The following is a 23,503-nucleotide window of genomic DNA, read 5'->3' on the forward strand; positions in this document are numbered from 1 at the left end:
AAACTCACTTTTCACCAGGAGACCCACAGGTAACATCAGTCAGGAGAGAGAAGGCAAAATGCTCAGTCATTTCTGCAAAGTGGCTGAATCCTCTAGTGTCCTTACGCTTTGGGTCAATTAGGGCACAAAGGAGCTCATACAAAAGAGCTCGGCTTTTGATACTGAAACCATGGTTTTTCCCTTCCATCGTTATCTGGAAGAAAATCTAAGTGTTAAAATATGTATTCATCAGATTACTTTCTGATTAAATGTAATATACACACCACATATGTTTTTCACTAATAATTAACATTGACAATGATGGAAATATGAAGAACTGAGAAGAAAGTGGCATCAAAATTACATTTTAAGTATACCCATTTTCATCTAAAAGGCATAAGTAATCGTTGACAAAGAAAGGAAATAATCATTAAAATACTTTCTATTTAACCATTACTTAAAGTCCCAAATGGTGGCATATATCAGTTAAGTTAGCTTCAAGAGTTAACGTCACAATTTTGCATCTACCCCCAAAATAATTTGATATTTCTTTAATGAACGAATAAGAAAATCGATATCTCAAAAATGTTTATAATAGAGATAAGATTATTTTTCATTGGAAAATGATATTATTATTATTATTATTTACTTTGTGTCCCAGTTGTAGTCTCCTCCCTCATCTCTTCCCAGTCCCACCCTCTCTCCATCTTCCTCCCTTATCCCTCTTCCCTAACCCACTCATAGGGGAGGTCCTCCTCCCCTACTGTCTGACCCAGCCTATCAGATCCCATCAGGACTGTCTGGGTGTTCTTCCTCTGTGGGCTGGCTAGGTCGCCCCACCAGGGAAAAGTGTTCAAGAATCAGGCAACCGAGTTCATGTCAGGGACTGTCTCTTCCCTTGTGGGGAATCTACATGAGACTGAGCTATCTATGCGCTACATTTGAGCAGGGGGTCTAGGTCTCTATGTATGGTCTTTGGTTGATACATCAGTCTCTGCAGGGCCCCGGGGAGACTGCAGAAATAAGTTTTTTAAATTATCTATGTGAGCAAATAGTGACTACAATATAATACTAGAGTACAAAAGCACAGCAAATGAGAAAATTCTCTTCAATCAAGACCACTCAAGACATCCTGGCACACTTCTTTTTAAATGTGATTTCCTTAAAGGACTGAGTTAATATTTGAAGAGCAAGGACAATATTATTGTTCCATTATATCTAAAAATTCCAGACTCCAAGGTCATTAGTTTATAATTCAACTATTGGGCCTCCTGCCCCTTCCCACATCATCACTGTCTGTGATTTATTGTATATCTTTAGTGATAAACTCATGATATCTTTGAAATGATTGCCTTTTTTCCTATCAAGTAAACTTAATGAAGGAGTACTCATGCTATCCCTATTTCTTTCTTTCTTTTTTTTTTTGCAACTTTGTAATCTATCAGTTTCATACTCACACCCCAACTCAAGATCTGAGTTTATAAGACTATCCATGTCAAAAGACAAGAGAACAGACCACAGAAGAAATACAATAAAAATAACAATACAAACTTCATGGTACAATTACAAATTAACAGTGGATAGGCCATTGGGTAAAGCAGCAAGGAAACCAAATAAGCCAAGTGAAAGACCAGTCTAAGAGAATCTTTTAAGTTGGACACGGTTGCACACGCCTTTAATCCCAGCACTCAGAGAGGCAGAGGCATGGGATCTCTGTGAGTTCATGACCAGTGTGTTCTACAACATGAGTTCAGGACAGCCAAGACTACACACAGAAACCTGGTCTCAAAGAGAGAGGGAGAGATCCAGGGAGAGACAGAAAGCCAGAATCTCTTAGAGCTCAGGAGGCAGTTAACAAATCAGATGCAGCTTGTGGAAGCAGGCAGAGGAAAAGATAACAGATCCTTAGTGAGCAGCACAAGCATTCACACTTACAGGTGCAGAAATTGTTTTACATCTGAGAAAGAAGAGACAGCATATTACTCCCAGAACTGAACAACTAAAGTAGGAGACAGATGAGAAGAACCCAGGAACAGAGAAGCAGAAGTTCCCTCTTGACATTAAACATTCTGAGAGAAAATGTCAGAAAGAGCAATAGGTGTAGATTTTAGGAATTAAGGTTCAAGAATTAGACATCTGTTCAAACTCTTCTTTAGGCTCAAGAGGAACAGAAAGTGCATTTAAGTAGAATCTCAACAAGAAGAAAATGCTCTCTTCTAACTCTAGGTTAGGATGGCTGCACGGTTACTCTCCGTAATTTACTAAACTTCTCTCATCTCAAAAGTCGTAGGGAGAGATCTTATTGATATCTTTACTTCATTTCCAGGTAAGAAACCAAGGCACCCAGTGTGACACAGGGCATGACTTGATAATTGGCCTAGCTCACGACATCCCCAGCCAGCCACATGCACCAGGCTGCAGCCTCCGCTACTTGCTTGTCAGAATATAACCACACACCTTAAATTAGTTCACTGGTGTGTCCTTAAAAACACCAAGTGAGCTGCAAGTCAGTGTTGGTGTGTCCCCAAGCTGGATCACACAGGAATAACTGCACTACAAAGCACACAGTGTTCAGAACCATCAGTAAGGCAATACTCTAGCTTTAAAAGGTCATTCATTTAATGCAAATAACAGAAAAGCCAAATTTATCACAGCTCATTTACAGATCAGCAGAAGGCCTAAAGTTCACATGGGAAAACGTCAAGAGGCTGTCAGGACTGAAATGAACATGGAGAAGCATTCGAATGAGTGTGACGGGTTAGTGTCTAAGACTCTAGAAGACATGCTATTCCCATGCTTCTGCCGTGCTTCCAGAGGACGACATCAGAACTCCTGGCCCAAGTTCTACCAAGCTCTAAAGCCAGGAAAACAAACTTGATGAAATAAAAAAATTAGATATCCAATCCCACAGAGGTTTGGACTCTGATATTGTTATTAAGGCAGTGGAGAGTGCTGGGAATAATTTGGGTTTCTCTGCACCTGGGAAAGTCAGGAGGCAGATTACTGTTACATAAAAGACTGTCTTAGCCCACAGATGGGCTTTATCCAGAAAATTCTTTCTAGTGAGTCCTGTAAAGTTGTTACTCTTTTTAGTACAAGATTGTCTCATCCAAACAAAATCAGGCAGCTACTTCCAAAGTGCGAATTCCCATCTAGGATTCATCAAAAGAGACACAGATGTTGGAAGACACATCATCAAAGCACTTGGAAGCTGAGAAACTTGCAAATGTCAAACATATTCAGTTAGAATGCAAGGCCATACAGCATTCAATCCAGCACCTGGGAGTAGCCTGTGCTGAAGCGGAGGCTGGACCACTTTTTTAACTCCCTATGGTGCTTACAGCATAAAGTACAGCTGGCTCAATCTGAATTTCAGACGACAAACAGTAACTCTTCGCTCTTAGCGCATCCTAAGTGTTAGCGACATATTTAACCTTAAAAATGTGTCACTCACCTGAAACACATGCAAAACTAGTCATCCTTTATTTTTATTTGCTAAATGTTACATGTGGATAGTGCAAGTTACTTATATGTGATTATCTGCATGCCATTTATTAATTCGCTACTCCTTTACCTTTATTATATGCCTAAGACACAAAATACAGTCATGAGTACATCAAAAGGGCTACATCCTGACTTCATCATCAAGGAGACACCATGCAGTGTGCTTTACAAACCTCCAGGGTCAGTATCCGGACTGTGTAACGCTGGCTGTCGCCGGGCTGCAAAGGTGGCGGCACTGTTGCTGTACTGGCTACTGCATATCTCTGTGCTTGTCACTGTCTCTGTCTATCTATATCTGGCATTGATGTATCCAAACAGAAAAGATGCAGCAAAAATGGCGGTCGGTGGCATTTTTACAGTTTCTTTTCAATGTTGTGAAAACGCTTTTGTACACACAATTCATTGCTGACTACAGCAGTGTGTGGCTCCTGAATGTTCACAGGTATACTAGCCCCACTTTAAAGGCTGTTAATTTTTCTAAATTTCTAATAATAACAAACCTTCATACATATATTTGCATAAATGTTACCACTTATTATTCTAAAACATAATCCTTGCTAGGTGTTCATATGAGCAAGTATTAGAAACTGTGATGTAAGAATTTCAGAGTTACTCAGACTTTTATCCAGACAAAGGTAAGTGCTTATTTAATGATGTATGCCAATATTCAAAACAAAATAATTACCATATGGTATTGGGCTATTTGACAGCATTATTGAAATAAGTGTTGATGTACACACGGGCCACCAGCAGTTGGTGCAATGACTGTGTGTTCTTCAGTCACAGTCTCATGGTATAGCCCAGATGACTTAAAACTCTGCTCACCTGCCTCCTGCCTCGCCTTTTGCCTCTAGAGCTAGAATGTTGGGATGGGCTCTCATATCTAACTCTTTATTTGCTTGCTTTGTCTGCATATATGTCTGTGTAGCACATGTGTACCTGGCGTCCACAGAGGACAGAAGAGGACACTCGATCCCCCTGGACTGGAGTTACAGCAGTTACAGGCCACCGTGTGCCTCACTGAACCCTGGTCCTCTGGAACAGGAGCCAGTGCTCCTAACGGTTAAGTCACCTCTCCAGTCCCAGACCATGCTTCATTTTAAGTGTTGCCTTTTGACTGATGACAGTACATGGCTTTAGCATACAGCTTAATGAGGAAAAGAGAGGAGCAGGATTTCCTTCTATTTTTTCCTCTAAAATATTTGAAATTTTCTTCTTTCTACTCTATAACGTCATTACTATGCATGGTTTCTCTTGTTTTGGTCAACATTAATTCACTATTGTCCCATCTGTTTCTTATTAGACATTTAAGTATCATGCTTCTTTGGCATGAACTCTATCTTTAGAGTTTTCAGTACATAAAATGGCAGTCACTGTGCTTTGCAAAAGTTTGCCTTAGCCTCTTCTTTTTATTTTTATTTTTTTCGGTTTGTTAGATTTTTTTTAATTTAATTTAATTTATTTATTTTTTTAATTTTTATTTTTTAAATATTAGTTACAGTTTGTTAACTCTGTATCCCTGTTGTATCCCACTCCCTCTTTCCCTCCCACTCCCACCCTCCCACCCTCATCTCTTCCCTGCCCCTTTCCAAGTCCACTGATAAGGGAGAACCTCCTCCCCTTACATCTGATACTGGTTTATCAGGTGTTTTCAGGACCGGCTGCAAAGTCCTCCTCTGTGGCCCAGCAAGGCTGCTGTCCCCGGGGGGGGGTCAAAGAGCCTGCCATCAAGTTCATGTCAGAAACAGTCTGTGTTCCCCTTATTAGGGTACCCCACTTGGATACTGAGCTACCCTGAGATTTCACCTGACACCCGCCAGAATGGCTAAGATCAAAAACTCAAGTGACAACACATGCTGGAGAGGTTGTGGGGAAAGGAGAACCCTCCTCCATTGCTGGTGGGAATGTAAACTTGTACAACAACTTTGGAAATCAATCTGGTACTTTCTCAATTAGGAATAGTGCTTCCTCAAGATCCAGCTATACCAGTCCTAGGCATATATCTAAAAGATGCTCAAGTACACAAGGACATTTGCTCAACCATGTTTGTAGCAGCTTTATTCATAATAGCCAGAACCTGGAACCAACCCAGATTCAGGAATGGATACAGAAATTGTGGTACTTTTACACAATGGAATACTACTCAGCAATTAAAAACAAGCAAATCATGAAATTGGCAGGCAAATTTTGGGATCTAGAAAAGATCATCCTGAGTGAGGTATCCCAAAAGCAGAAAGACACACATGGTATATACTCACTTATATAGACCTATAAGATAGGATAAATATACTGAAATCTATCCAGCTAAAGAAGATAAACAAGAAAGAGGATCTGGAGTAAGATGATCAATTTTCACTTAGAAAGACAAAGGGGATGGACATTGGATGTAGGAGCAAACAAGTAACAGGACAGGAGCCTACCACAGAGGGCCTCTGAAAGACTCTACCTAACAGTGTATCAAAGCAGATATTAAGACTCCTAACCAAACCTCCAGCAGAATGCAGGGAATCAAAAAAAAAAAAAAAAAAAAAATGAGGAGAGGCGGAGGGTTAATACGACCTGGAGAGGACAGGAGTTCCACAAGGACCAAATATATGTGGGCATAGGGGTCTCTAATGAGACTGTTTCTTCAAACAAGACTATGTATGGATGCAACCTAGAGCCCCTTCTCAGATTTAATTTTTTTTTATTTATTACAATTTATTTACTTTGTATCCCACCTGTAGCCCCCTTGCTCAGCCCCTCCCAATCCTGCCCACCCTCCCTCTTCTCCTATGCTCCTCCCCCAGTCCTCTGATTGGGGAGGTCTTCCTCCCCTTCCCTCTGACCCTAGCCTATCAGGTCTCATCAGGACTGGCTGCATTGTCTTCCTCTGTGGCCTAGCAAGGCTGCTCCTCTCCTCAGGGTGAAGTGATCAAAAAGCCAGCCATTGACTTCATGTCAGAAACAACGCCTGTTCCTCTTACTAGGGAGCCCATTCGGATACTGAGCTGCCATTGGCTTTTTCTGTGCAGGGGTTCTAGGTTATCTCTATGAATGGTCTTTGGTTGGAGTATCAGTCTCTGAAAAGACCCTGGGCCCAGATTTTATGGTTCTGTTGCTCTCCTTGTGGAGCTCCTGAACTCTCCAGGTCTTTCTAACTCCCACTTCTTTCACGAGATTTCCTGCATTTTGCCCAAAGTTTGGTTATGAGTCTTAGTATTTGCTTTGGTACTCCGATGGGTAGAATCTTTCAGAGGCCCTCTGTGGTAGGCTCCTGTCCTGTTTCCTGTTTTCTCCTTTTTCAGATGTCCATCTTATTTGCCTGATGTCCATCTTACTTGCCTTTCTTAGTGATGATTGATCATCTTACCCAGGGTCCTCCTTCTTGCTCAGCTTCTTTAGGTTTACAGGTTTTAGAATGTTTATCCTATATCATATGTCTAATATCCACTTACAAGTAAGTATATGCCATCTGTGTCTTTCTGCTTCTGGGATACCTCACTCAGGATGATCTTTTCTAATTCCTACCATTTGCCTGCAAATTTCATGATTTCCTTGTTTTTAATTGCTGAGTAATAGTCCATTGTGTAAATGTACCACAATTTCTATATCCATTCCTCAATTGAGGGACATCTAAGTTGTTTCCAGATTCTGGGTCATAGCCTCCTCTTATCTTCTATACCATGTAATTTTATCTTCTACCTTTCATGCACCATGCTTTGAGAAATAAGAGAATGATATTTTGAGATCCTACTGTAAACATTTGTAATAATTAAGGAAATGAAGCACTGGAAGGTTCATATGTATGGACTCAGAACTTTATGTGTGTACATGAATATGTTAAAAAATAAATTATTTTTATAAGAAAGCTTGATATAAGCTATAAAGGTATTTTTCCTTCCTTAATAATACATTTTAGAAATGATTTTCCATATAATCTTGAACTTTTATATCTGTAAATGATTACACATTTTGTAGAAAGGTAAGCAACTAACTAATCTCATATAAAAGCTGACTAGAAAAATCCATGGAAATTGATGCCCAAAAATTATTTGGCCAGTCGTTATTCTTACTTTTCAATGAATATTTGTTAGTTCGTAGGAAGAAGAGAACACAGGGGTGACTGCTCATGGTTGTTTGTTTGTTTGTTTGTTTGTTTTTTGAGATAGGGTTCCTCTGTATAGCCTTGGCCATCCTGGACTCACTTCATAAACCAGGCTGTACTCGAACTCAAATATATCTGTCTGCCTCTGCCTCTTTCTCCCCGAGTGCGGGAACATAGGTGTGTGCCACTGCACCCTGCTGACTGCTCATGTATAATGTTTGAAAGAACGAATATAGGTTACAGTCCAGTCCAAGTTCTCATGAATTCAAAACCCCAACAAGTAAACTGCAAATATACTCAGTCTCTGGAGAGTCAGGAAGGACATTGGGCTCTTGCATCTGCTGGCTTTAAAGCTCTGGTTGGATTCTGGCTACACCAGCCTACCCACAGTTCCCTATTTAAGAGTAATGATGTAGACAGTCCTGATCAGACCTGATAGGCCAGGGTCAGATGGAAGGAGGTCCTCCCCTACCAGTGGACTGGGGAAGGTACATAAGAAGAGATGAGGGAGGGTAGGATTGAGATGGGACTAGGGAGGGGGTTACAGCTGGGATACAAAGTGAATAAACTGTAATAAATGTAAAAAAAATAATTAAAAAAGAGTAAGGATGTCAAGCAGGCCTCACTCAAAAGGAAGTACATCGGCATTCATGGTGAATCCCACTCTTACATTTTATGCTAATTTCATGGTAATGGGCATTAGAACAGGATGAGTTATCTGTTTTGATTTGAGCTTTGTGACCTTCTCACTGTGCTTACATCTGCAGGGATGCCCTACCTTTTCCAGTAAGTGCATCACAGCGCTCAGCTGCTCATCCGTGCTCTCTGTGGCACCTTTCATGTTGAGGCTCTGGAGCACTCTATTGAGAATATCTTCACGCAGGGGCTGATGCAGCAGGTCTGCAAGCCCCCAGACAGCTTGTGAATCCACATCAGAGACAAGAGTGACGTTGGCAATCCCATACACTTTATCAATTCTGGCACCACCTTTTGGGTCAAAAAGTACAATCTGAAAGCGTTTAGGAAACATATTTAAAGACCCCGAGTCTGGCGTTAAGACAACATCCACCACAGCACTTCTCTGGCCAGGTTCAAAAACCAGTGTGCCTTCTGTCCTCACGAAATCCTTCCCAGAAACAGCTGGAGATATGAGGACTCGACCAATTGTTTCAGCACGCCTCAGCTCCTGAAAATTAAACAGACAGGAAAATGAGACTATGACACCTCTAATGTTATTCTAAACGGATTACTATTTCTTAAACAAAATTTCCTTCTTTTTAGTGAACTAATTGGCAGTAACTACACTGCCACTAAAACATGGACTTTATACTTTTCTTAACTGCCTTCAATAAGCCAAAGAGGTAATGAGGAGAGGGAACAAGGTGTTTGCACTGAAATGAATCAAGGAAAAGAACTAGAGATGAAAAGATACTGTTGTCTAGAAAAGAATCCAGTCATGGACACAGCAAATAGTATGACTTAGTTCTCACATGCTAAAAAAATAAACAAATATATAGATTTTAACCTCACCTAGAAATTTAGGGGCAGGGAGATCTGAGAGCAAAGAGTGGGGAGGAAGAAGAAATCAGCTCTTTTTTCTCCTTCAGTGTGGAAATATGCTACTGTGGTGTTGGGTTCCCAAGCAATATATATGCATCTGATTTCTCAAATTACAGTTGTTACAAAGGTTTTAGAAAGTTCAGGGTGCGTACTGTAGCTGAGGAAAATTGTAATTGTGTGTCTTTATTTACTTCTGACTAAGGATTAAAGTCCTAGTACATTCCACCATGTTTACTGAGATGCAGAATTGACAGGCATAATACCTACACTCCCAGAACCCAAGATTCTGGAAGAGGATACAGTATGGAAGTATGGAATTAATGTTGTCTTGCTACATGGACTCTTATGATGGGAAATAAGACAAAGTAGAGACAGAGACACAGGATGGTGGTCAGGACACAGTTATAAACCAAGCTGGACATGGAATCGCAACATAGGATTCATTAAAGGACTGTCCACACGCTAACCTCAGGAGATGGATTCTAGGCCTAAAGAAAAGTATTCTGGGCAATGAGAACAGCACTTTAAAGGGCTCTGTGAGTTCATGTCAGAAACAGTGGGGGAGCAGCCTTGCTAGGCCATAGATAAGGACATTGCAACCATCCTGAAGATACCTGATAAGCTAGGGCCAGACGGAAGGAGAGGAGGACACCCCCTCTCAGTGGACTCGGAAGAGGGCAGGGAGGAGATGAGGGAGGGAGAGGAGGATTGGGAGGGAAAGAGGGAGTGGGCTACAGCTGGGATACAAGTGAATGTATAAAATTATTTAAAAATAAATAAATATTAATAAAAAAATGAAAAAAAAGGCTCTGTGGTGAGAACAACCCTATATCTGATGGGAAGAACCAGAAGGCCAGTATGAATGTTAAGGAGGAGAGTGTTGGGCACTGACATAGGAATGGATAGGGTCAAAGAGTATGTGGCCATTATTTTAAAGCAGAAACCACAGAATTAAAACAGGAGAGTGACCCTTTGATTAGAGATTTCATAAATGCTCTGGGGAACATGTGTGCTAATCTATAGTAGGGCTAAGCACAGAGGCAGGAGGAAGAAACACATGCCTCTGAGACAGCTCAGGTCATATGAGTAGAAAGGATAGAAATAGAATGGGGACAGAGTGTGAATGCAGTTAATAGGAACTTCTGGTATATTCAGCATGGGGTAAGAGGAACATGAGAATTGACCATGATATCTAATTGATAGCCTGGATAGAGGAGTTACTGTAGAGATGATGGGAAACCAGGACAAGAAGTACTTATGACATACACGAAGCCTGTCATATCTCCTAGGCATTCCACTGAAGAGGCCAGCTTAGAACAAACTCACAAAGGATTGTGACTTCATTCAGTGCATTTGCTCTGGGTTACGACATGTGACAGGGTTAAGTGACAGTATCTAAATTTGGTCAACTGTAGACTCATTTAATGAAGTATAATAGAGTAAGTGATCTTTTCATCAGTTCAAGTAACGAAAACCAGAAATCCTTTCTTAACTACTGTACAAATAAATATGAAAAAGAATTTATGTTAAAACTATGGGATTTGTATACATGAAAATTTAAGTTATATTGATTATTTAATTATTCCAGCTACAGTGAAATAAGAATCAACACCATTGGACATAATAATAGCTTGAGTCATATTTTCACATTATTTTCAGTTTATAGAGAACACAACTGTATATTCTTATCTTCTAATAGCACACTCACTGTTCAGAAGCAAGTAACTCAGGGACGATGAAGCAAGAACAAAATATGAAACTACCCAAGCAGTAAAACCATGGTTCCCATTTGCCTGTTTGTTTGTTTTCTCTTTTTCTTATCTATTCTTCTCTCATACAATATATCCTGACCACAGCCTCCTCTTCCTCCACTCCTCCCAGGTCCTGCCCCAGACCACCCTCCTTCCTCTCTTTCCAGTTCCCTCTCCCCAAGATCCACCACGCGGTAGGAGAAAAAGGGTCTTAAGAGCAGGCAAAAGAGTCAGAGACAGTCTTTCTCCTACAGTTAGGAATCTCTCAAAAACCCCAAGCTAAACAACCACAGCATGTATGCCTATGGCCTAGCTCATACCCATGCAGGTTCTGCAATTGCTGCTTCAGTCTCTGGGAGCCCCTGGGAGCCCTGCTTAACTGATTCTGTGGGCCGTGTTCTAGTGTCCCTGACCCTTCTGCTATGGCTTCTGATTTTAAGCTGGCCTTTTTGATTTGAGCTCTTGTCTGTTTACATGGAATTATAAAACAACAGATTAATATTCTGGTATTCTCTACTCAACATCTTTTATTGTCAACACCTTGCAGCATGATATTAACACCAACAGGGTCACAATACTATTTTCTTTTCTCAAGAATCCTTCATGGTGACTGTCATAATCATTCACATCCCTGCTGAGTCACTCATTGTTCCAAGTCACTGAGCTCTTCTACATTTCTATGATGCTGTAATTTTCTTATATGAATGGAATCTTTTTTCTCTAACTTTGGAGATTATTTTTCCATTTGACATAATCATGAGGAGATTACACTAGCTGATATGTGTCTTAATGGCTTGTTCCTTACCACAGGTAGGAACCTCCATTTTATCTAATTTCTTGCCAATTGATGGACAGTTGTTTATTAATTTTATTATTAACAATTATAATTTATTAATTATAAATTAATTAATTTATTAATAATCTACCTCAGACATTTGTGTAAAAATTTCCATGTGAGTAATAAGTTTTCATTAGAATAAATGCCTTAGACTTTAATTCCTTGGGCCTGTATAATTCATGTATAATTATTTAAGAAACTAACAACATCCTCCAGAGTAGTTATATCATTTTACATCCCCACCACCAATAAGCAAGTTAAGCAGTCTCTGAATTCTTGTCAGTATCAGGCATTGTCACTGACAGCCGTTCTGATGTTCAGATGAAATCAATGCAGCATACTGAACATCTTTTTATATAGCCAAGTTCTCTAGTGAGATGTTCTATATTTTAGTCTGTTTTTGCTTACTGCGTTCTTTCTTCTGTGTATCCTAACATCCATTCTCCTTGTCCCTGCGCTTGGATTTACAGACCTTTCTTATGACATTCTTACACTGTAAGTATGTGGGTATGAAAGTATTACTCAGAGACAGGCCTCAGAGTGGGTCTGTAAGGGGTCATTAGAATCTAGGATCACAGAAGAGAAAGGCCTCGGAGTGGGTCTGAAAGGGGTCATTCCCATTAGAGTCCCTCGGGTGGAGAGATCCACCCTAAACATGAAGAGTGAGATTCCAGGTCTGGAGTCTTGAACTGAATGGAAGGCGAGCATCTGGGTCATCGCTCTCTGCTTCCTGACTGGGATGCACTGTGAGCAGTTGTTGGAGAGCTCTTGATATCCCTGTCACACTGGACCGCATCCTTAAACTGTGGACCAACTTAAACCTCTCCTTCCTTGAGCTGCTCTTGTTGGTGTTTTGTCACAAGATGATAGTCAATCAACACAAAGCCTGTATGAAGGCTTTTCTTTTTCTTATTTGTCTTGCTTGTGGATTTCTTTATTGCTAGAACATTAGAACATAAGGGCTAATAACCTTTATCAAATTGAAATTTTAATCAATCACTATTCTTTCAGGTGATTTTTTTCAATCCCTCTGTCTTTCTTCTTTCTTTCAAGACTTTAAGGTCCTATAGTTTTTTTGTTGCAGCCATTAGGTCCCTAAACCTTTATTTCGTAGTTTTCTCAATTTGTCTGCTGCTACTGTTGCAATTGAGGACAAATTGTCATACTATCTGCTAGATTCTTGTCTTCTTTGTCCCTTCACTCTGCCCCTGAGATTATACAGTATATATTAGTATATTTCCACATGTAATATTCCCATCTTCTATTTACCATCTAAGAATTCCTCTTTCCTTATTGAGACAATTTCTTTTATTTTCAAGTTAATTTTTAAATTAATTTTTTAATTAATTACAATTTATTCATTTTGCATTCCAGCTATAGCCCCTTCCCTAATCCCCTCCCAATTCCTCCCTCCCTCCCTCCCTCCCTCCCTCCCTCCCTCCCTCTTTCCTTCCTTCCTTCGTTCCTTCCTACTTTCCTTCCTTCCTTCCTCCCTTTCTTTTTCTGGCTTGTTTTAACACTGCCATAACCAAATAAAGCCAATTACTACCTTACTCCTCATAGGGAAAGAGCAGGTTTCCTCATCGGAAATGAGAGACTTCTTTATTAGATGGAGTGAGACCTTGCCAATAATCTCACCTCCACAGATATCTTCTCGGCAAAGAGGTATGTGAGAACCTCTCCAAAACACACAGTGTTCTCCACTGAGACTGGGTTGATGCCATGTGCTTTTTATTATTACACAAAGGGCAAAGCCCCAACTCTCCATTAGGTCCTCTGACATGGCATGCAGAGACTGAGGCTACTGGACAATGTAAATCTGCACACACTCACACACACACACACACTTTGCTGATGTGGATAAGGTTCAATAAAGTTTTTCTGGCATCTTTGACTAAAGAATACAAAATGATTTTTATCTAAAAGCTTTCTGTCTTGCTCAACTGTCTCTTCCCTGTTCCTCGCACTACACACAGCATATCTATATGGGTTTCCTGCTCTGTGCACGCTACACATTATATCTGTATGAGGAATTTCACTCTCACACTACAGCAAGCATATTTGTATGGTTTTATGTTTTTTTGAATTTTTTCCCATTAGTGAATCCATATGGTAAGTTCTTCAGCTCAAACTCAGGGCTACGAGGGAAAAGGGGAGTTGTGACGCTTGCTTCTCTGTGTACCACACGGTGCTCATTGTCCCCCTGCAGTTCAGAGTCTCCTAACATTGACTTAGGCATAGTCCCTGTAGCTGAACTCAGCAGGAAAAGGGGCTCTGTTTTTTCAGAAACGAAATCCTCATTTGTAGAAAACTCCTCAGATTCCAATCTTCACTTCCATGTTGAAAATCGTTAACATGGAACAGGTGCCACAGTACTTGGCCTATGGTGTTGAGGACAGGGTCTGTGTAACTGCGGTAACTGGTCTGTCTGTGTGGGTACACACACACACTTCTCTCTCCGCTCTTCAAGTCTCTCACCTCAAATAGCTTCATTATGTGTTTCACATCTCTAGACCCCTTCTGTTCTACAAACTCATGATGTGACAATAATAATATTTCACGGGCGAAGCATGGACATGAAACTTTTTTCTCATTTCTCTGCCTATCATAAACATGCTAAACAAAACACTAAAACCTCCCTATGAATGAAAAGGCTTCTATCTGTGTTCACAGTACTGTAAGACTACACAACATGGAGTTCATTTCTAGGGTCTCACACAGCAGAGAATTGTGTCTTCTGTTATCCTATCTCAGCCTAGCAGGTTTCCAGGGCAGCTTTCCACCCAGGATTCTAAATCTACCCTCCTATTCCCTGACTCTGTTACACTAGCTATACATACGCTTTATTTGATGAAAAAAAAAAATGGTAGATTTGAACCAGCCAATGGTGCTGAAGGGGGAAGTAAAAGAAGTAAAGGCGGAACAGAAAACAGAGAACTAAAGCAGGAGAGCTATCTCCACAATCAGGCTTCAAGCAGAATGGCTGACATGTTATTTATTTATTTAATTATTTAATTTTACTTTTTTACTGTATTAGAATTTTGCTGAAGAATCAAAGTTAAAAAAAAATGCTAAGGAAGTATAGAGCACATAGGACCTTGTCTCTTCGTGTGCTCAGTGTTGCTATTCTGGACCCCATGACTCCATCTGGTCATTCAATGGACACCACATGAAAGGATGGATAGGTGTAGTCACCTAAAGCCAGTGCTGTGCAAATGTTCAGTCTGTATTTAAGGATCTTTAAAAAATCCAGTTAATTTGAACATAATTTGTAGGCAACCTCTGCTTTTTGTTCAAGTCTCAAATGGCTACAGTGGAGGAAGTTCTGAGCCAAGACCTTAGAGCTGTGACGAGCAGACTTGCACATAACGCCTTGCACGGGACAATCAACACTGCCAAAGCAGGGAAAACCAAACAGAAAGCCTGTGCTTCAAAACACAACCTCTTAGTGGTGTGAGAAAAGCTGACCTGATGTACAGAGAAAACAGTACAACACACAAACAGCAAGTCATTGTGGGATCCCCAGAAAATATTGTTTAGATTACTATTTCATTACACTCCTTACAGAGGCAAAGAATATAAACATATATGACTGTATTTCCTATGCCTACCTGGGTACTAAAGTTAACAGACATCATCATTCCTGTCCCAGAATCTCTGGCCACCTGCAAACTGATCAGAGTAGCCTTCTTATGAGCCACAGCCAGCCGAGAACCCACAGAAAAGGAAATGAGGCTCTGTGGTCCCGCACTCTTGGAAACTTTGATTCCAGCAAATCTGGCACTGTTGTTTATAGCTGCCCCAGCAGTGATGTCATACAGCTCCACAAAAAAATGTGTTTCCACTTGAGGCACCTGATAGTGAAGAAAAAAAAAAACACTTATTATTACAAATATAATCCTATTTTTTTACATATTTCTATCACTAAGACATGCTATAGTTATCAATAGCATTATAAAAATGATTATATACATGTGTATATATATATATATATATATATATATATACACACACCCATGAAACAATAATAAAGAAAACAGAGGCTATCAACTTGAGAGCTCAGGGGAACGTGAGAGCTGTTGGAGGGAAGAAAAACACCTAAGAGGAAAGGAAGGGGGAAAGTGATGTAATTCTGTTTCAATGAAAAGCATATATAAAATAGATAGTTATATAATTACAGAACTAAATTTTTACATTAGGTCACTGTGGCAACTATTCTTTTTTCACCTCTTTAAAATTCCATCTTCTTACCGTGAGCTTTTCTCTGGAAGACAAATGTCTGTGGTGGTTTGAACAACAATGACTCATATATTTGAAGGGCATGGCACTGTTTAAAAGGATTAGAAGGTATTACGATGTGTGGCCTTGTTAAAGGAAATGTGGTGGTGGGTTTGGAGATTTCAGAAGCCTGTGCTAGGGGCCTGGAGAGATGGCTCAGAGGTTAAGCACACTGGCTGTTCTTTAAAAGGTCCTGAGTTCAATTCCTCGTAAACCTCATGGTGGCTCATAACTATCTGTAATGAGATCCAGTGCCCTCTTCTGGCCTGCAAGCAGAATACTGTATACCTAATAAATAAATACATCTTAAAAAGAAATCCCATGGATCAGGATATAACACTCAGATCCCTGCCCATGGATCAGGATATAACACTCAGCTACTGGTCCAATGTCATGCATACTGCCTTGTTCCCCGTCATAATGATAATGGACTAACCCTCTGAAGCTGTAAAAAAGTTCCAATTAGGTGTTTTCTTTTATAAGAGTTGCCTTGATTATGGTATCTCTTCACAGCAATAAAATAGTGAGTAAAACAAAGTCCAAAGATAATATACTTAAACTCTATATGCAAATGATGAATAAATAAAATGTATCTACACAACAAGCTAATTAAAAACCAGTGAAGCAATAAACTATTCAATTATTTTTCAATATAGGTAGATCTTAAAATATGGCATCAAGGGCACAGGGGTCTTTCCTGAGACTGATTTTCCAAACAAGGACCATGTATGGATATAACCTAGAGCCCCTGCTCGGATGTAGCCCATGGCAGTTCAGTATACAAGTGGCTTCCCTAGTAAGGGGAACAGGGACTGTCTCTGACATGAACTCAACGGCTGGCTTTTTACCCCCCACCCCCAAGAGAGGAGCAGCCTTGATAGGCCATAGAGGAGGATATTGCTACCAGTCCTGAAATCTGATGAGACCTGATAAGCTAGTGTCAGATGGAAGGGGAGGAGGACCTCCTCTATCAATGGACTTAGAGAGGGCCATGGGAGGAGATGAGGGAAAGAGGGTGAGATAGGGAGGGAACAAGGGAGGGGGCTACAGCTGGGATGCAAAGAGAATAAAATATAATTAATGTAAAAAATAAAAATTTAATTAAAAAAGAAAAGGTAACATAAGGATTTATAAAGAGGGGATAATTATCTACATATATATGATAAACTCAACTATAGAGATAAAGATGATATAATTACGCTATGTGGTGAAAAGATATTTACATAAATATCCACAGCTTAAACGGAACATAACACTTTCTAGCAGTTGCCTCAGCACTGATGTCAGGTGCAGCCAGAGCAGAGGCGGGGGATGAGTAACCCTGCAAGGGGAAACAACGGGAGAGCTCAGCTTCCCAAGGTTCGCTTAGTCACGGTTTCTCTTGAGACAGGGTCTTCTGCAGCACAGGCTGCTCCTGAACTCAGTGCGGATCAAGGAAAAGCTCGGTTCCAGGCCCTCCGTCTGCTCCCCGAGGACTACAGGTGGCCCCACCACGCTTGCTCACGTGGTGCAAAGAGTAAAACCCAGCACTTTGTTTGTGATGGGCAAACACGGTGTCACCTGAGCTACATCTTCAGCCTGAGATTACGTTTTTAAGTTTTTAAAGTTTTAAACAAATATGAGGATATATTGACAACAAATTATGTAATTTTATATAATTTTCAAATTTTCAACAGCATTGTACCAAATCAAAATGAACTCTGTTCACGCTCCACCCTTATTTTTCTCCCTGAAATCACTCATTTCCTAAAGTCTCAGTTGCTCTTTATAATGCTGTCAGTCATCTGTTTTTACAAATGATTTACTCTTACAAAGCAGAATCTGAAATGTTTAACTTGTTAGCATCCTGACATACCCTGCTAAAGTGACTTGATGTGTTTTCAACTGCAGGTGTCATGGCTTAATGATACATCAGGCATGTTTTTCATCTGCCAGCAAGAGCCTAGTCCATCATTTGTTTTGTGATCATTTGAATGATAATCACTGTCATGAAACAGAACATCAAATCCTTCTGTATTATCCAAAAAAGTTCCATCTTAGTCATGCAGTAAATGTTCTGACTCTCATTTTCAATATCTAAGGAATGTGTTATCAATCCGACAGCACACAACATTCTTTATGTTCGCTGATACACTGACAGAAAATGTTGGACTGTGGAAATAAATATTCTTTCCACTCTAAGAAACTGCAGTTGGCAAGCACCAGAACTGAAGTGCAGGGGAAGTAAGGGCAATGATTCTCAAGAGCTAATATTCCCTAATGGACGGGAGAGCTCAAATTCACAAGGGTCTCTTTGAACTAAGTCCTTTGGCATATTAAGTTCCAATAGACACTCTCATCTTTATTTTTCAGTAAAATATTTCTTTCCTTGTGATGATGATTAGAACATTACTTATACCCACTTACCATCAAAAGAACACGTTGTAATCTAAATAAAGAAATATCTAAAAACTGAATAGTGTACAGATGGGTGCCTACATATAATTAGACTGGAGACAAAAAGAGTCTTCAGTCAGGCAAAGAAATGCTCTATCCAGACAATATGCCTGAAGTCTATTGAGAAATAAGACTTAAAGATCACATCTGAACTTCTCCAGACTCTTAAACAGGAGGGAGACCTCACATGAACCCATTGTGCACTGAACCGCAGCAGGCCCTTCTCCTACAGAGGCAGCCTTTTGCCCTAACTGGTAGAAAATTCCTCTCTGGGCTAAGAACTGCTCAGAAGCAGTGTCAAGTTGACAACCTAAACTAACTGTACTACTTCCTAAGCTAATTTTCATTTTATTTGTTTTGTTAATATAGAAACATGAGTTAAATCACCAGGGAAAGGGTGAGTTGACTGAAATTCAAAAGATGGATTTTCACCCAAGTAACTGATTAAGCAAGTCAGTTAAATTTTTCACGACTTGAAAATAAAAGCAGTAAATTATTATGCAGCTGAAAAATAGAAGGAAAAACAAAGTGGAAAGTTTTAAAGCTGAGGAACAGAACTCTGGATGGAAGGAGACAGTACTTTGATCTGCTGTGTCACTTGGAGGACAGATGTGTATTCTCTGTGTGCAATAATCTATAAACCTCTACAGACATGGCTGCTGCAAAGTCTAGATTCCCTCGGGCTCCAGGCCCATTCCTTCTCAGTAAAACACTATCAGTCATCTCTTAGGGTAAAGTCCTTGCCAAGAACTGTACTAATAATCTTCATGTGTTATCATCTCATTTAATCTTCCTATTAGCCCCTTTTTAACCCCTTTAAACCTGGGAGGCTGACCAAACTACTTATTCAGGATTACCTAATTAACTTAGTGGATAAACTAAGATTTGGGTTCTTTTTCCCTTTTATTCTTAGTATGATTTAAAATTTATTCACTTTGTATCCCAGTTGTACCCCTCCCTCATCTCCTCCCAGTCCCACTTTCCCTTATCCCTCTTCCCTAGTCCATTGATAGGGTAAGTCCTATGATCCTAGCTTATCTGGTCCCATCAGGACGGTCTGGATCCTCTTCCTCTGTGGGCCGGCTAGTTCACCCCACCAGGGAGAAGTCATCAAGGAGCAGGCAACCAAGTCCATTTCACAAACTGTCTCTTCTTTCCTTACCAGGGAATCCACATGGAGACTGAGCTGCCTGTGGGCTACATCTGAGCAGGGGATCTAGGTCCTCTCTATGCATGGTCTTTGTTTGATGAATCACTCTCTGCAATCCCCCGTGTGCCCAGTTTTGTTTTGTTTTGTTTTGTTGGTCTCCTTATGTGGCTCCTTGAACTAAGGTTTGAACCAGGGTATTCTGACAACAGAAGCAACCCTCTGAACTACAATGTAGACTGCTGAACAAGCTCTGTGGAATGGAAACCATTTTTCTGGCAACAACTGGAGACAGTTCTTAGGTCAAAAGGTTAGGAATAATTGTATTGGCCTGCTGGCACATCCACACAGGCTCTCAAATCTCACTTAAAAAAATGTGGCTGCTGTATTTCCTGGCTTATATTGCTAGCTCTTAGTTTATGAGAAATAAAAGGAATCCAAACTAGAGAAGCCAAATTCATGCTAAATAACAAACTATAATTTGTGAAAATGCATAGAAGATTGTAGTGCTTTATTGTTTCATTTTCTTAAGAACACAATCATATCCCTTCCTTTACTTTTGAGTTCTGGTCTAATAGCCCAAGTTGGCCTCAGATGTGTGTTCTTTGTACCTCAGCCCCTGGAGTGCTAGCATTAAATACCTGTGTCTCTACTGTGTGCTCCTTCCTGTTTTTTTTTTTTTAAGTTTTCTTTGACTGACATAAGAATGTGCTGTCTTTGCCTATAACTTATCATTTAACAGCTAGAAAGAATGGCGGCATAATACTTTGAAAATAAGCTATCTATCTTACCTATCTGAAACTCCTTAAAAATATTGTCTTCGTGGCCTTCCTCTAGTTAGGCCTGTGATTCTCCACCTTCTTAATGCTGCAATGCACATATACAGATAAAAAGGCAATCTAAATGAAATCACCAAGTAATAAGGAAGACAGCCCAAACAGACATCTCTTATCACCAAATGAAGTTTCCAGTACCAGGAATGTACTATACCTAGCAGAGTTGTTGGCCAAAGGGGTGCCATGGCTGCTGCCAAGACTATAGGATGCTCTCCACAAACGGATGACAAGGCCTTATGTATTTATACAACTCATTGAACACATAGAAGTTGAGCAGGTACGGACTTACGAACCCTTACGTTCTGCCGTCTTTCTTTGGCATTGGACGGTACTCAGCCCACTACCAAAGCAGAAATGAAAATACCAACCCAGTCACAGACCCTTTGCTCTGTAATGTGGTCCTGCTTGGAAGACGATGCTAGTGCAATGGTGGCACAAAGCCTATGGGAGTAACCAGGCAGTATCTGATTTGACTTAAGGCTCCCTCCCTGAGATGAAACCCATGCCTAGCACTGCTTGGGTGACCAAGAATGTGGACCTAAAAAGCCCACAGCCAGACAGTATGCAGAGTGAAAGACCTCAGAACACCCAGGCCTAAATGGGATGTTTCCATCAAATCCTTTCCCTTAAGAATCAGATAGCCCTGCAGAAGAGTAGGCTGAAAGATTACAAGATCCACATTTGGTAGAGGACACCAAAGGAACAAGGCCTTCTAAATCAACAGGATTGATGCACATAGGAATTCACAGAGACTGATGAGATTGTGCAGGGCCAGAATAGGTCTGTGCCAGACAGGGTCCCATCCCTTCCCCGGAAGCAATCTCCAACTGATAACAACTTGCAAGGAAGTTTCACCGGGGAAACAAACTACTCTTCAGGGTAGGTTGCATACCCAGCAGGAGTTTGGGTGTTTTTGTTTGTTTGTTTTGTTTTTTGTTTTTATGCCATAGGTCCTTTGTGCATATTATTATGACTTCCAGTTTTATGTTTCTTGAGTGTGCAAATGAGTGGGCCTCTGTCTATAGCTGTATCTTGTGCCTTTTCTTAGGTTCTTTTTCTTCGGTTTATTTTTTTTTCCTGTTCTGATGTGTTAGTTTTTGTTCTTTTATATTATGATATTATAATATATTAATTTATTATATTATATAATTTTCCCTTAGAAGCCTGTTTGTTTTCTAATTAGACACAGAAAGGGAGTGGATGAGTATGGGAGAGGAGCTGGAGGAGCTGGGAGGAGCAGAGGGAGGGAAAGCCAAAATCGGGATATATTATATAAGAAGAAAATCTATTTTCAATAAAAGAAAAACGTTAAAAATTTAAATGGTCATCACTATTCTTTCTGCATGTCAGTAGTTAGGGCTTAATATTAAGCCCTGCACAGAAAGATTTATTTCTCAGAAAAGCAAGATTTGTACAAAAAAAAAAAAAGGAATAAGTGATTATCACCTGGGAAAGACAAATGAAGCAGCAATAAGGCCAGCAGTGGTCTTTTCTAACATAAAAGAGCACTTGGGCTAAAGAAGAGCAGCCTGTACCCTGTCTCATCCAGGTTGCCCCCTAGATACGGCAAGACAGTGATATGCAGCCTGCCTCCACAGAGTTCTAACAGGACTGCTATGCAGCTGGCACTGAAATGCTTAAAGAGTCAATTGTTCTTTTCCTTATTTCAGGTAATATTTATTGAGTGTCAATTATGATTTTATAAAATGTTTATCAAGATGCCTAATCACAAGATTAGAGTTAACCATGCAAAATAAAGAGAAAATTGGAATAAACATGACCATATCTGACTTTGTAGTCACTTAATACTTTGAAATTAGGGTTAATATTTCATTAGAATTTGGAAGGTTCTAGACTTGTGGTAACATTATACAAGAATATTAATTAATTTATTTTTTATTAATTACATTTATTCACGTTGTATCTCAGATGTACCCCCCTCCCTCATCTCCTCCCATGCCCCTCCCCCAGTCTACTGATAGGGGAGGTCTTCCTCTCCTTCCCTTTGACCCTAGCCTATCAGGTCTTATCAGGACTGGCTGTATTATCTTCCTCTGTGGCCTGGTAAGGCTGCTCCCCATCACAGGGAGATGATCAAAGAGCCAGGCACTGAGTCCATGTCAGAGACAGTCCCTGTTCCCATTACTAGAGAACCCACTTGGACACTGAGCTGCCATGGGTTACATCTGTGCAAGGGTTCTAGGTTATCTCCATGCCTGGTCCTTGGTCGGATTATCAGTCTCAGAGAAGACTTCTAGGCCCAGATTCCTTGTTCTTCTGCTCTCCTTGTGGAGCTCCTGTCCCCTCCAGGTCTTTCTATCTCTCCATTCTTTCATATGATTCCCTGCATTATGCCCGAGGTTTGGTTATGGGTCTTAGCATCTGCTTTGATACTCTGCTGGGTAGAGTCTTTCATTGTTCTTAAACAGGGTCCTGAGAAAATTATCCTTGAAGGCATGAGTTAATAAAAATATCTTAGTGTACTGGGCACGGTGGCACACAGCTGTAATCCTAGCACTCAGGGAGGCAAAGGCAGGTGTATTTCTGTGAGTTCAAGACCAGCCTAGTCTAAAAAGCAAGTCCAGGATAGCCAAGGCTACACAGACAAACCCTGTCTCAAACAAACAAACAAACAAACAAAAAAACAGTATGTGTATGTGTGTCTATACATATATATGTAATATATATATACATATATACTTTAGTGTACCAAGTAGATTACGTGATCAGCATTTGTCATGTGAAACAGCTAGGGACAGGAACTAGGTCTCACACTCAACAAAAGCAAAGGAGTGACTACCAAGGGCATGCCATCCTCACTGATCCATGACGAGTGGTCCTTCCTGGTTTCATAACAAATATTTCACAAAATATGAAAATATATACAAAGTCAGCATTAGAGGAGAATACTGTAACTACGATAACAATTCACAAAAGCTGAAAAAACAAGGAGAAAAATTTAAAAAAAATGAAACATATAATGATGTCATTTTCAAACAGGCTAAGTGTCATGAAGGGCTCTGAGTTTGTCTGTGTGCTTCTTCTGCTGTGTGAAGCTTGCAGCCCATGCGAAGAAGCCGTTACGCT

At 40.2% G+C, this 23,503-nt stretch overlaps 1 protein-coding gene across 1 annotated transcript in view; it reads right to left on the reverse strand.

Moving 5' to 3' along the window:
* The window catches only part of Adgrv1 (adhesion G protein-coupled receptor V1), a 568,841-nt gene that overhangs the window by 315,940 nt on the left and 229,398 nt on the right, over positions 1-23,503 (reverse strand). The window contains exons 77-79 of the mRNA XM_060383611.1: positions 15,331-15,573; positions 8,349-8,756; positions 9-193 (exon numbers count right to left, since the gene is read on the reverse strand). Coding sequence (XP_060239594.1) covers positions 9-193; positions 8,349-8,756; positions 15,331-15,573 — 836 coding nt within the window. The remainder of the gene's footprint in view (positions 1-8; positions 194-8,348; positions 8,757-15,330; positions 15,574-23,503) is intronic.

This window comes from Meriones unguiculatus, chromosome 5 (assembly GCF_030254825.1).
Source record: "Meriones unguiculatus strain TT.TT164.6M chromosome 5, Bangor_MerUng_6.1, whole genome shotgun sequence".
Taxonomy (NCBI): Eukaryota; Metazoa; Chordata; class Mammalia; order Rodentia; family Muridae; genus Meriones; species Meriones unguiculatus.